The sequence below is a fragment of the Lepeophtheirus salmonis genome, chromosome 14, assembly GCF_016086655.4.
Source record: "Lepeophtheirus salmonis chromosome 14, UVic_Lsal_1.4, whole genome shotgun sequence".
Lineage (NCBI taxonomy): Eukaryota > Metazoa > Arthropoda > Copepoda > Siphonostomatoida > Caligidae > Lepeophtheirus > Lepeophtheirus salmonis.
Window position 1 is genome coordinate 18,751,136 of NC_052144.2, and position 15,115 is coordinate 18,766,250.

A 15,115-nucleotide genomic window follows, 5' to 3' on the forward strand; every position below is an offset into this window, starting at 1 on the left:
TATATTATATTTGAAATCCTATCAACTTTACCAATAATTTAATGTACATTTATAATCAACTATGAGTATGAGGCATAGTTCCCGTTCATTAATAAAAAAAAGTTCCAACAAATGTTTGTAGGTTATTAATTTATCTTTGGGAGAGTTTCAGCGTGTGACAATCGTTGGAGTTCCAAATAATATCATAAAATTAAATATATACATATATATGTATAAGATTTGAATATTGTACATAATATATACAATTAGTGGAGCGAAGTCATATGTAAATATTTTTTATGAAGTTGGGATATGTAGGAGAATAATGATAGAGCGACTTTTGGATCTAAGAGCCTTTGCTATGATTTATAATGATGAGTTATTTCTTATGTTCAAGCTGAGGAGTAGTGGAGTATCGTTCGCAAACGATTCGTTCTTTTGAACGACCTTTTTTAATGAACGTACTGAACGGAGTGAGGAGGGAAGAGCATCAACGTGTGAGAGTCGTTGTGCCACTAAAAAAGTATCGAAAATCAAAGGCAATAAACGAATCACGTGACATAGAAAGAAACGCTATGTACAAAAGATTCAGCACCGGTTTGAAAGGAGGGCATATTTTGTACAAACTCTGAAAAGGTTTTCCTCCACTTCACTTTTCTTTCTCAAACTTAAAGGCTTTGGTTGGAATCGATCATGTCCAAATCTCGGCCTCGCCGCAACAATGCTGGCTCCAAAATGGCGGCTCTTCTGGACGAAGAAGAGCGTAAGCTCCTCCAGGGTGACGATTTCTACTCCACAACTTACGGAGGCTTTGCGGACGAGGAGAATGACAAGGAGTTTCACTACGAGTCTCCCGTGGAGGATCAGGTGGATTCAGACTTCTCCATCGATGAAAACGATGAACTTCGATCCGACATCGAGGATGATGAGCAAACTGCGAAGCGTCCCAAGCGGGCACAAGGAGTACAGACCAAAGCGTACAAAGAGCCACCTCGCAAACCAAAGGAAAAGAAAACTCCGGTCCAAGAAGCTCCTAAAGCCCCGCCGCCACCGCCACTACCACCACCCAAAGTGCATTTATCAGACTTTTCCATCGATCGAAGAGCCTCCACCATCAACAAATCCGCGGAAACTGTGAAAAGAGTCAAGGAAAGAGCTGCTCTGGCTCGAAGAAGACTTAAAAAAATGCAAAAAAATAAGAAACCCGAGCCGGCGCCTCTGACTCAAGAGGAAATCCTGGAGGAATGCAAGTTAACTGAGAAGCTCAACATCGAGTCTCTCAAAAAATTCCAAGAAATGGAAATGGAAAACAGGAAAAAAGCAAAGTCTGCAGCTAAACGGAAGATGGATGGACCTTTTATACGTTATCATTCAATTGCAACGCCTTTAATCGAAGTGCGTTCCTACTCCGAACACTTATGTCATCTTGTTATTCTCCCTTAATTTTCGTTCATTTTCAGGAAATAACTTCAGACACTAAGAAAGAGGATTCGACGTCAAAGACTGAACCACTTATGAAACAAAAACAAGAACGGACATTTATTACATTTTCAGAATTAGAAGTCTTCAATAAAACCTTCCCTAAGAAAAAACCTATAGTTAATACTTCAAATACCTCCCAAAAGATTTGTCCCATTACGAGACTTCCAGCTAAGTATTTTGATCCTGTCACGCGACTTCCCTACGCTAATTTACAAGCATTTCGTATATTAAGAGAGGCTTACTATAATCAATTAGAAGCTAAAGGAGATAGAAGTGATCCAGAGGTAAGAAAAGTGATTATATCATTTCCCTTAGTTTCCTAGTCAATTTGATAGAATATCATAGTTCAAGTATGGCAAATCAATGGGTCCTACTTTATTCATTTTGCGTATGTCTTATTTTAATCTTTTGATAATTAAATTAAGTCTCAATAATTTTGAAATATTGTGAGACCTCATTTGATGCATAGAATCGTTCTCATACTGATAAATTTATCTGCACTCCATTTGAAACATTTTCCCTATTTGTAGTCATCTTTGTTTTGCCCATAACTACCAAGAGGTCATAATGACTCATATGTATGATCTGTAAGTAAATTTATTAATTTAATTTGATTGCATAGAGTCTAGCCATGTTATATATTTTTACAAGTGTTGTAATTCTCACTTACATTCATATTAATAGTAATACACTAGATCAGTGTGTTTTCATAGCCTTCTTTATTAGAAGATATAACTGACTGACATTTACATTACCTTCCTTTTGCATAAGAATATATAAATAATGTAAGCATTAATAAGGGGAATATTGATGGGGATGATGTATAAGTCCATATTACGCATAAAAGCTTAAAAATCTAGTATTACTTCAATGTTCAATTTCCTTATCAAATATTTTGCGTAGATGAAAACTTTATAAATGGTATTTTATAATGCAGTATATACAATTGTATAACTACTAGAATATGAACTTTTACATTTACTTGTACTTCTCCAGAATGAAATACATTAGTGTTCATATTTCATTGATTGGTTGACCAAATATTACAATTCAAAATGAATAATCGTTATTTTATCAAATAACTTAATCAGACAAATCTTTCCAAATATTAAAACAACAAACATACAGCTTAATTTTATGGGCATTTTGTTTTCAAAATGCATGTCTTATTAATTCTTATATAAAATAATTAATTTTGAATTTTAATAATCGATCAACAAATAAAAGAAATATCAATAGTTATGTATTTCGTTCGAAATAATCTCATAGTTTGATTAAATATAATTTTTGGTGAATTGCTTTGTGGAGATCTGGCTAGTTAAAAAGTTTTAAATGTATGGTTATAATTAACAGTACCTAACATGAATCTCAGTTTTTATTTGGATCTGTTGAATGATGAGGTATGAAAGAATAGGCTTGGCTGCTAATAATAACTAAGATATATTTGCTAATAATAAATATGAAACAACATTGACTATTTACAACCGACTGGACAAAACACCATGACTCGAGAAGTGTACACAGTACACATACATAGTGACAGATTTACTTGTTTATGTTTCCATATTTTCTCAATCTCTTGTCCTCTACTTACTTCGTTGTTTGAAGGCATTCATTTAAGGATTTGCGATCTGTTTTTAAAATCACTTCTAATTTAAATCCACAAATTTCATACACTAGACTATTGATGTAGAAACACAGTTCAGCTCCTTCCAACAGTGCCAGAGTTTCAGCTGCCAAGGTTGACTTCACACTCTTTACATTCTTTTAGATACCCATGCAATTGGACGTTTACGTTTTTGTCTTCTATCGTGACGAAAATTCCCATTTGTGATCCACTATTTTCGACGTTTGTAAAGGATACATCGGTATAACATGTAATTTTGCACGTTTTCAAATCTTCCAACCTTGGTAAAGTTATTCTGATATTGCTTGTTGATACTTTCTGAACCATTTTATTTGCTTCAATAATATATTTTACAGATGATTTCTTCATCTTTGATGCTCCCATACTGACTCCAAAAGAAATATCCGGTCGAGTTTGAGTCGCAACAGAGTTAAGCTGGCCAATTATAGATCTGTATTCTTTGATTTCATCTTCTCTCAAAGGTTGCCATTTTTCTTTTCTTCTTTTGTCACTCAAACTGATGGCATCCAGAAACGAATTATACTGAAATTGATCCATTTGAATAGCTCCACCCTTTTGGCTTCTGAAATTGACTCCCAAGATATTTGAAATTTCCAATCTCTTCCACTTTTGTTTGAAATTCTTTTCGAATCTTCCCAATTTTTTCTTTAAATACACTAGATCCAGCCCACAACAAATTACCAACATGAATATAGATAATTCCATTGAGTTTTCCATCTCCTTTCCAATAAAAACTACTATTGTCTAACTTTGACACAGTCATTCAAATTTCTAACAATAAACTATTAAAACGATTATACCAAGCTCTTGCTGCATCAACCAGGCCATATACTACTTTGTTGAGTTTCCATAATTTTCCAATATAATAATCCTTAGGTGGTTTCAAAAAGATATCTCTTGTTATTGGACTTCCTTGCAAAAAAAAGCAGTTTTTAAATCCATGGAGTTCCAAATCCAACCATTTGAGTTAATTAACATCATTGTCATTCTTAATCATTCTTTGCTACAGGTAGGTGAATCTGTTCGGATTTCATTGTCATGTTCTTCAAATCCTCTTGCTACCAGTCTTGATTTTATGATTGATTTGTCCTTTACCATCTTTTCTGTCACCAGACCATGATCGTCCATTTCTTCAAAAACTTGTTTTCTTTCCAATTGTAAATTTCATTTCTTTTTGCATTCTTCACTTCTCCAGAGTTAATATAAATAATACTTCATGATCATCTTCTACCACCTTCCACTCCTTCCAGATATCAATATCAACACAATATTCTTCCCCAATGCCATTGTTTCTGACATTATAGAATCTCCTATATCTTCCATTGGCCTTGCCAGCTCTGCCAATGAATTTTCCTTGTAACCACTTGCCAGAATTGGGATCAATGGCTTCAAAATTTCCTCCAACCTTCGGATAATTTTGATCCTTTCCAAAAACCAACGTTTTCTCCATTACGTGGACGACCTCTTCTTCTTTTAACCTGTACATTAGGATTTTCCCCATATTTACTGAAAACATCTTCATTGCTATTTGAAACATCTTCAACATGACTACCTCTGACAATTTCATCTTCAATACGAGCTTCCTCAACATTTCTTTGTCTTCGACCATAATGATAATCTTCATCATCATCATCATGTGCTTCTTCAACGTTTGTTTGTATTTGACTATGGCCATGATCAATACCAGTAACACGAACTAGTTCAAAATTTGTTTTAACCATTGGAACATTTTCTTTTACAAAACTTTTTCGCATCTTCACATCTTTTTGCAGCATACAAACATATCTTATACAGTAACCACCATGACGTACTAAATACACTTTACCATTTTTTCCAATAATTTTACCAGGACCTTTCCAGTTCGAGTCACCAATTTGTTTGTAAAATACCATATCACCAATATTGGGATCTTTTGTTGCTCCATCCCTGATTTACGCGATTTACTGATACGTGATTTGGGATTAGGAAAAAAAAACAACATCTGAGCTTAAATCGAAGTTAATGTCTCTGGCATTCGAAAAATATAAAGTAATTTCCTGGAATACGGTGTTTTGATGGCTCGAAAATACGAAAACTCATCAAATGAAGAGTTGCTTCATAAAATGACAAATCTGGAAAGGAATGCTTGTTTTTTTTTCAAATATGTGGATAACATCCTGGAGAACCTCAAAATAAATAACTACAAAGACCTAGTGCATACATATATACTGATGGAGGACTACAGAGCAATGGGATGTAAAATTAGTATCAAAGTTCATTCTCATAATAGATACAGGGTGTCCACGATAAATTGGAACTATCTTAAAATTCAACCTGCTTGATAAAAATGGAATTTGGAGTGTATTTGTTAATATGAAAAAGTTAGACATGATATTAAACAATAAATTTATTCAACATGCCCTCCCTCAGCAGCCACCATCTTCTCCATCCTGCCCCTAAAGGATTTGCATGCCCTGATGACTTCCTCCGAATCGACAGCATTCCACTCCCTCGTAACGTAATGGAGCCCTTTAGGGCCGCGATGCTCTTGTGGCTGACCTTGCACACCTCCCTCTCCAACTTCCCCTACCAGTAGTAATCACACGGATTGAGGCAGGGTGAGTTGGAGGGCCAGGTGTTGCGATCCCAGAAAGGGATGTCGTGGGAGTTGAAGAGGCTAGTGATCCTCATGGCGATATGTGCGGGCACTGAGTCTTGCTGGAATATGAACTCCCTCCCAGCGGCCGTATCCTTCATCCAGGGGATGACGAACTCCTCCATGACTTCGCAGTACCTTATCGCGTTAACCCTTTCCTTGGGATTGAAGAAGAAAGGCTGAGAACTTTGTGATGAAGACCGCAGGGACCTCTTCTCTCTCCTTGGCAAGCCACCTGTCATTCTGGACGTTGTAGACTCTGTCGACAGTCTAGTTCTTCTCGTCGGAGTAGAAGATGATTCTTGCTACATGGCTCTTCAGGTCATTGAGGAGACGCTTACTGTTGGTGAGCCTGGTGGCCTTCATGGATGCCGTGAGGATGTGTTGTTTGGCCATTCGGTATGACCTGTACCCGAGGTCCTCATTCACAGCCTTGGAGACTAGCTACTTGCTCACTCCACGGTTCTTGGCCAACCTGGACAAGGAAGTCCTCGGCGAAGCCTTGATGGACCTCCGGAGGCCTTCAAGGAAGCGGGGAGTGCGGATTCGGTCACTTCTCATGTTGTGGGCTTTGCGGCAGACCTTCCCCTCAACCTCTCAGGCATTGAAGACCCGGTACACCGTGGTCTTGGGGTAGTTAAGAAGCTTGTAGATAGCAGAGGTCTTGTGTCCCGCGCGAGCCAATTCGAGGATGGCGTCTCTCCTTGCTTGTTCCATGATCACTATTGTTTGTTGTCAAAACAATTGTGGTGGAAGTTATAGTGTATTGTTCACGCAACCTTTTATATTAGTATGATTTAACCCTGAATATCCACATTATGGATCTGGATGAAGTTTAAAGTAGTTCCAATTTATCGTGGACACCCTGTATCATAATATATATCTTGCAAGCTTCCTGCTAATGAAACTTACACCAGATGTTTCTTTTAGTTAAATGTATTCCTTAAAACAATTTCAGACAATTCGCAATTATAATTGCAAAAATATTGCCATGTAGAAAAATCTACATTTCGGCATTATAGGGTTAAAAAAAAGAAAAAAAGATTTGTATAATTGTTTCTTATATGTTCTTAGTAATCAAAATGGTGAAAACTTTATTTGACATTTTTTTATAAACCAAAAATACAAAAACCGAATTATATTTGGTAATGTTACAATATACAATTTATGAATTTGTGTGGTAACATTCAAAACATTTTGGATGGAGACCCACGTTGCATTTTTTGCACATAAATGAGTTTCTGCCCTTACATTTCCTACATAGCTTTGCTTGGTCACAAGATCTTATCAAATGGTCTTTACCATCGAATCTAGCTACTTCTGATAGCTTGGAAAACTTCTTTCGCCCCTGTAAGCTTAAGTGTCCAAAAGATTTACAATAATGAAGAGATAAGGCTTGAATAAACTCGTAGTGCGTTAGTGGAGTTCCTTTTGTCTTCATTAGCTGGCAAGCATTGTTTACAGAAGCCGATAGCAGATATGTAAATATTGGCCATCACCATTTTTCTGACGTATCCTTACTCTATAAGTACTAATGGCCTGGTCCATAATGTCAACATATCCCATGTGGCTATTATATTGTTGAAAACAGGCAGGCTGTTGAATTTGTTTATACTTTTTTTCGTTTCGGATATAACGCCTGGTTGACTTGAGAATGGTGGAATCAAAATTGGTAGCAATACTCACTTCTTTATTATCTTTCCATTTTATAAGTAAAATATCATCACTCATTCTTTGGTCTACAGCTCCTCGTGGCTCATTTTTCATCCAGTTCTTCTCTCTGAGATAGGGCATTTTTCTGTTCGATTGTCTCTACAAGTTCCTGATGCAAGATAACCTCGGGTCTTTAATTCTTCCATCAGAGATATGCTTGTAAAATAATTATCAAAAAAAATCTTATGTCCATGATTTGCTGGAAGTTTAGACTTTTTTATTAGATTCAAAACAACATTCCCTCCTAATCCAATCTTTGCAACGTTATCAATTGGAGTTTCATCATTTTTGCCCATATAAAGATCAAATCCATCTAAGTATCCTCCTTTTGAGCACATTGCCCACATCTTATAACCAAATCTAATTGGTCTACCACGAATAAATTGTTTTGCAAAATGTTTGCCAAAGTAAGGGATCATACTTTCATCAATAGCTAGATGTTCGGGAAACCCACCATGTTCAATAAATTTTTTCTGAATGTGATCTATAAGTGGCCTCAATTTACTTGCTCGGTCATTTGTCTCTAGGGTGTTGTCATGAAAGTGAATATTGTGTAATATGTCGATAAAGCGATCTCGTCTCATACTATTTGCAAGGAGTTTCGGGACATTGTCTTCTGATGACCAGTATTTTCTTTTATTGGGTAAAGGGCATGTTGCAGAGAGAAGTAATCCTCCTATGAAGACTTTCAATTCACTAATAGTTAAATCAAGATTTTTATTTTTTTGAAATGCATAAAGATTTGTTTGAAAAACAATTTCAGATAGGAGCTCTTCGTCAAAAAATAATTCAAAAAAGTCATGACATTTATCTAATGACATAGCTACATTAGATGGTGGTAATGTAATAACTGATTGAGAAATAGGACATTCTCTATAATCTTTCCGCCAACGTCTTCGTGCATGCTTTTTTGAGTTAGAAGGTATATTTTCCTCCATCTCATCCACATCTTCATCTTGTTCAATATGAGCTGGGGCTTGTAAAAGAAGTCTACTCAAACGATCAGAATCTCCTATGGCTTCTTCATCAGGCTTGTCACTATCGCCATCAGATAAATCATTGACATCTGGAAATCCCATGATAATATCATTATTACTATCAAGCCTATCCAATATTTCAATGATTTCATCTGTATTCAACCTCATATGTGAAAATATAATAATAAATTACATTATTAATTGCAATTATTGATAGAAAATGAATTCATACATCAGAAAATAATATTATAAATAATATGAGAATAAAATAGCCTATAACGCCGAAATGTAGAAATTTCTACATAGAAAGTTTCGACGAATCTTATGTTTAAATTGCATAAGTATAAATATAAAAATAATAACCAATTTCACAGATATAACATTTATGAACAGGGTTGTGATTTAAAAAAAAAAAATAGTTACAAACAGATGAGTAATTAATTAATAAATACTTACGAGCGAGACTTGCTTGAACGTGAGGACGCCATAATAAATGAAATGTATATTTATAAGGATTATCTCGTTAATCTGGATTTTTAGACGTATATAGAATCCTAGGTAGGACACTATAGTTTGTGATGACATGATTATGGACTTCAAAGTGATCTAAATAACGTTCATAAGCAGTTTAAATGCATGTAGAAAAATCTACACTTCGGTTCTTAAATTAAGAGACTAACTGTGGCATAAGTTCCATATTATCATTTAAATAAAATATAGTAAAAATATATAGAAAAACATATAAGTGAATGGAGAATCAAATTATAAATGTGTTTTAAATTTATTTAGATCTATCTTCATTAATTAAAGACGGAAATACTTATATTCTATGCAAGAATTAGGACAAAAGAAGAGATCCGAGATATTTCATCCTCAACAAGAGATACTTTAATTCGATATCTACGGAAAGGATGACCGGATAAAAATTAATCCGAAGAAGAGAACCAACCCAAGCTATAAGCCTCATACGAGAATAGAATCAACCAGGATCTAAATATTCAAGAGATCCATTCACGATGAGTAGGAATTTAAATATTTTAAATATAATTAGGAATTACTTTATTTGAGTTTGTGCGAAGTGGGGTATTTTATTATGATATCATGGAAATATGTCGATTTCAAAACAAGATACAGAATCAATAAAAACATTTTTATAACCATAAAAACCCTTTTACATCATGTTATTCATTGTACTTCCATTTGGTTATTGTTTTAATGGTGAAAAATGACTGAACGATAATAGTCCTGAATTACTATAATCTCAGATTTTTCTAGAAATCAATGATCCAGATAAAAACGGAGATCAATTTAGGATTTTGCGCTCAAAAATAAATTATATTCTTAGTTTCATTATATTGGTAGAAATTTCGTCCCTACATCCATGAATTTGCTTAAGTTTATCTGTCAATGTCTTTGGAATTTATGTCTTGAAGAATGTTGGAGCGAAGGGCTTTTTCCCTCTAATAATACTAATATGGCCTCTTTTAAATTTAAAAAAAAACACAAAAAACTTTTATGCTATAATGTCCCTTTAGTAATCCAATTTGCTCCTCCAAAGTTTTAGAATCTCCTGCTATGGTAATATGGAAAGCTGCTCTTTTTCCTTATTCAATTATGTTTACTCATGCATCAAGTGTAAAAAATTAAAATCAACTGTTCTTATCTCGATTTTTTCAATGTATGTTATACTTTATAGTTAGTTAGTTTTTTATACCCCATGTTAGCAAATGCTGCAAGGTTTCTTCATTCAGATTATATGGATATAATAAATTTAATTTCTTGAGGGATTCACAAGATTATTTAATTTATTTATGTATACTCAAACTGAGTTTTAAATTTACATAAATGCTTCTGGTGTTAAATTAACGTCATCAACAAATAATTAATTCATTTCAGATTGCTGCTTGGGTTGAGTGGCGTCAAAAGAATCGTTCTGCCTCCAAACAATCTGTAATAAATCAAGTAAATCGACCGCCACCAGTATTTTCACAATTGTTATCCTCGGTTAATCGACAAAACTCTGTTGCAGTACAGCCCCAACAACCCTCTGTACAGCAGCCGCAACAACCAACTCAGCAGCCACAACTACAACCAACAGTTATTCAGAGACCCATAGTTGTTTCTGCCCAACAAATTATCACAACGAATACACTTACTCCTACATCTTGTATTCAAGCCGGAGGAAATGTTGTGGCTCTCCAAGTTGCATCTGCATCATCATCTGGACATATTATTCGTCAACAAACACATTCACAGACTTTACAGCAAACTCAGCAACAAAGCATTGTCCTTCCTGTTAGAACAACTGCATTAACCCCTCAACTCCAGAGTTCAAGTGTTACAATACCAAACTCTAATATACAGACTGTCAAAATTGGTGGCCAAACAGCTCAGGTATGTATGGCTTTTTGCTTGTTTATAAATGTTCTTTTTTGAATAATTAATGTGTTATTGTAAATTATAGGTAAGTTGGAGTGGCAATACTCTTCAGCTGCCTCGAACGGTGGCTACAACAACATTAACTGCTCAGCAGCTACAGCAATTGGCTGCTTCTCGAGGTCAAGTTTTGACATCTGCTTTACATACAGCTTTACGGACTGGATCCCTTGCTCAGAGAGGAGGAACTCACCTTATAGCAACCCGCCCGGGTCAACAAACGACACTTCTTCGCCCTCAACAACAAGGTGTTCGCCAAGCACCAACCATTGCACTTCAACGACCTGTTCGTGCACAAACAATATCACTACAGCCTGCAACAGGGCGTGCAGCCGGACAGATTATTATGGGTCAAGCGGTTACCTCAGCCTCTAACGTTTCTAGCCCAGGAAGACAGATTGTTGTGGCTGCTGGGGCAGGTGGAACAGGGACAGCACTCAACTCATCGCGCCAAATTGTTATGACTCATGGAGGACAGCAAGTACGACAAGTCCTGCAAGTTACTGGGCAAGGAGGGCAACAGCATCAAATTGTTGTTTCTCAAGGAGGACAAATCATTCTCAATCCTCCAAATTCCAAATCCTAATTTATTATCGAAATATAATATTAATAATAAATTCAACAGCAACAACAAAAGTTTGAGGAATTGTTTGCATGTTTGTCTCTCTAATACCTCATCACTCATCATTTTTTTTTAATAGAAAAACAAACAAATAAAGAAATAAATATATATATAATTACTTCATATATGTTTATTAGAATGAATAATAAATGTGATTTTTCTGATGGATTTTTAATTCTTTAATACATAAGTAAATGTAATTTACAAAATGATTTGGGTATACATATGATATTTTATTCAATGTAAAATAACAAAATTATATAGTAGATAGAGAGATAGATAGATAGGAAAGTATAGAACAGAACAGAGAGTTGTGAAAAATCTTTTGGTTTCAAATTATAGCTTCATTATATTATATTTGTAGGTATTGCATTCTATTTTCTCTGCACGTATTATTTCTATCCATTATATGTGGTGATGATCTCGTTCCATTCACGAGGATATTTCTCTTGCATCACTTGGACAATCTTTTTGATTTGTTTTTGATCGCAGGGTTTGCAGGGCTTGGGGCAAAGTCCTCGTAGAACTTCAGGTACCTTTCCTTTAAAGCAAATTATTTATTATTTATAACACTTACATATTTAATATATGTATACATACTTTTCAACTTCTTCCCGAGTCCATTGCATTTTCCTTTTGACAATATACAATCGACTTGTTTTTTGATGAATCTTCCGTCCCTTAATTTAGTATCTACTGCTGCATCCTGAGGACAAAGTTGTCCCAAAGTAAATCCAACACAGCACAAAAGTGTTACACACAATAAAAATTTCATGATTCTTTCTTCTTTGAAACCCTTGAGACGATTGAATTCTGGCCACGATTTTGAGCACAATTTGATTTTTATACTCTTAGAAATATTCCTCTTTACAATGTACCTGATACGCGAAATACAATCCATAAACATATCACGTACGAAGCGCGCCCCTCGATTAGACAGGGTGTTGAACACTCTTGGTTAAAAAAACCAATTTTAACCATTTTTTTTTTGTTCTTTGTTTCTCTAGAAACAATTGTAGTCATTAAATAAAAAATATACTGTCGCTATTACAACGCTACTCAGTGGTTAGTAACATATTCAAGTAAATGTACGTAATACTTACCTAAGTTGAATGAGCAACTCAAATCGACACCCTGGCCAGGGTATTGCAAACTCTTTTTTTCAAGTTTGTGTAATTTTATACGCGAATTTTGCTTCATCACTCCGAAATATTATACATACATACATATATATATGTATAATTTATAGTTCTGTATTCATCAAATAAGTCTTTCTAGGTATTTGCGAGTTGCATTTTCATTAAGTCATATGGTTGTTATAATGTCTAATTTATTGCATAAATCATTCCTGGATTTGTAAATTATATATATTGGAAGGGTCACATCGTTATGAAGCCTCTGAGATTCTTTTAAGTGGAAATTGTTGTTTGTTATTGGAGATTGAAAATTGGGTCAGGGAAGGGTGTCAAAGATGTTGGAAAATACATTCAAAATAAGATAAGATTTGATTATAAACCTCGTGCTCATTAATCAACCATAAAATTATGTTAAGGAAATTATATTAATCATTACTCTTTGAACTACATTGATATTAATCCATAATATTAAGGATTAAGTCTCCAGTAATTAACCTTCTTGTGTACATTATTTTGTCCCTGGATGCTTTGATCATATTTGACAATTAATTATATATAAAGAATACATATATAATTTCAAATGATAACACTAGGAGGCGTAATTTTTTCTCTGCATAATTAACCAAAGAATGGCATGGCCCATGATACAGTTATATAAATGAGGAGAAGGGGGTAATTCTTTGATGAAGGAGATAGGCAAAGCTGCATTCATATATTTGAAGAATATCTCATACCATCTCCTCTTTCTTGCGACTCCATGTTGAATGATAAAAAAAGTACAACCATAAGGCAAACACTTTTGAATTTATAATCATTTCCTTATGTTATTAGATATATATATATAAATATATGGTTGTTGTACCTACTACATACACACATTTATGTGCGATATGATCATTTCCATTAAATGCCCGTCCCAGTCGAAAAAGGGGAGTGTAGAAACGCATTTTTCAACACTCAAACAGAACCAATATAATGTAATTTAATACTATTATCTAAGTAAATTCTAATAATTAGTCTATGGTACGAGCAATCTACAAAACGGGTTCTACACTTTATTAATAATAAATTGTAAAACCCGTTTTTTAGAAACCGTTTTTTAGCAGTCGTAAATGAAAGCTGGACACATCTATGTAGCATTTGTTGACAGTTGATCATTAGCGTATCAGCTGTTTTGGACGCGAGACGCAGAGGTTTTATGTAACATTAGTTTGAGTGATTTTGTTTAAAAAAATTAATTTATTATTCCAGGGAAACTTCCATCCCTGTTACCCTGTATAGAGTTACAGGGAGACTATATTGAAAAATAAAAATTCAGATTTTTTTCACAAAAAGGCTCACATCAACTCACTCAAACGCCTGTTGCATAACAACTGCGCATTAAGAATGCCTAAAACTTTGTTGGGTAACTATTAACATATGCTAGATAGATGCAACTAGCTTATATTTACGAGTTCTGGTATCTTCGCGTTGAGGTCGGAAACTTTTCAGACCATCCTCGTAATATATTATATCTACGAAATAGATTTCAAACTTTTTCGGTTTTCCCCGGATACAAAGTTGATTCACCTCATCTTGAAATCATCCAAATCCTTCCTGCTAGGTCCAGGGCTAACAAGTTTATCGTTATTACATATATTATGTACCTACATAAATTTGAAAAGGGCTTTTGAATCACATGATCTTAGATTTTGGAATCATCACTTATTTATCTGTAAATCCTTATGTACGATTAACTCCCTCTCAAAATAAGCGACAACTGTCAATTAAATGTTAGATTGATTAAGTCCCCATGTTTAGGGCCCTGTAGTATTACAACTCTTATCCCTTGTGATATAGTTCTCAAAACCGAAAGGATTTTTTGCTTTTTACTAGCAAATTTAATTTAATTTTTCAATTTTTTTTCCAAAAAATTAGATTTTCAGTGAATAGCTATAATGTTTTGAATTTTTTCTCAAAAAATTTGATTATTTGAAATTTTATAAATTAAAAAAAAAAAAAAATTTCTTTTTTAGAATGTGTATGGATTTCTGAAATTTTTTCCCAAAAAATTTAATTTCTATGAATACCTGTGGATTTTAGAATTTTTTTCTAAAAATTTTTCCTTTTTTCAAAAAAAAAATTCGAAAAACCAAGCCCGGGTGGTTAAATGTTCTTGAATATAGCATTTTATTTATCCCTACTACAAAGGAAATGAAAATTACAAATAAAAATGATAAAATGGAAATTATCAAGACCTGAATAATCCTTTTTGGTAGTTGGACATTTAATTATGTACGTGATATTTTTTACCCATGGGTATATTTTGATTACCATAGACATAAGAAAAATGCTGTTGTTTTACCGTCTACAACAACTGATTTGATTACATAGTATACATCAACAAGAACAGCAGTCTTATCATGTATATCCTGTAGCCTTGAAAGATCTGACCTTCAACCCATCAAAGAATTAATAATAAAATACATATTATTATTATCAACACTT

At 34.2% G+C, this 15,115-nt stretch overlaps 2 protein-coding genes and 1 long non-coding RNA gene across 4 annotated transcripts; 1 reads left to right on the plus strand and 2 right to left on the minus strand.

The window, feature by feature from the left end:
- The first annotated feature begins 603 nt into the window (after window positions 1-603).
- Window positions 604-11,656, plus strand: YL-1 (Vacuolar protein sorting-associated protein YL-1). Its single transcript, XM_040724541.2, has 4 exons — window positions 604-1,374; window positions 1,440-1,745; window positions 10,331-10,828; window positions 10,899-11,656. The coding sequence occupies exons 1-4, from the start codon at window positions 673-675 to the stop codon at window positions 11,454-11,456; spliced, it is 2,064 nt and encodes a 687-aa protein (XP_040580475.1). The 5' UTR covers window positions 604-672; the 3' UTR covers window positions 11,457-11,656.
- Window positions 5,434-9,042, minus strand: LOC139907292 (piggyBac transposable element-derived protein 3-like). 2 transcript variants are annotated; one of them, XM_071893612.1, is made up of 2 exons: window positions 8,891-9,042; window positions 5,434-8,597 (listed from the first exon to the last, which is right to left on the minus strand). In XM_071893612.1, exons 1-2 carry the CDS (start codon window positions 8,920-8,922, stop codon window positions 7,508-7,510), a joined length of 1,122 nt encoding a protein of 373 aa, XP_071749713.1. In that variant the 5' UTR covers window positions 8,923-9,042; the 3' UTR covers window positions 5,434-7,507. The 2 variants fall into 2 exon arrangements, with proteins under 2 accessions (XP_071749713.1, XP_071749714.1); XM_071893613.1 differs by having other exon boundaries at window positions 5,434-8,586; window positions 8,891-9,040.
- A 435-nt stretch (window positions 11,657-12,091) lies between the features above and the next one.
- Window positions 12,092-14,596, minus strand: LOC121128928 (uncharacterized). The gene is made up of 2 exons (XR_011783777.1): window positions 12,596-14,596; window positions 12,092-12,495 (listed from the first exon to the last, which is right to left on the minus strand). It is a non-coding gene; the product is annotated as an uncharacterized lncRNA (long non-coding RNA).
- Window positions 14,597-15,115: the final 519 nt, after the last annotated feature.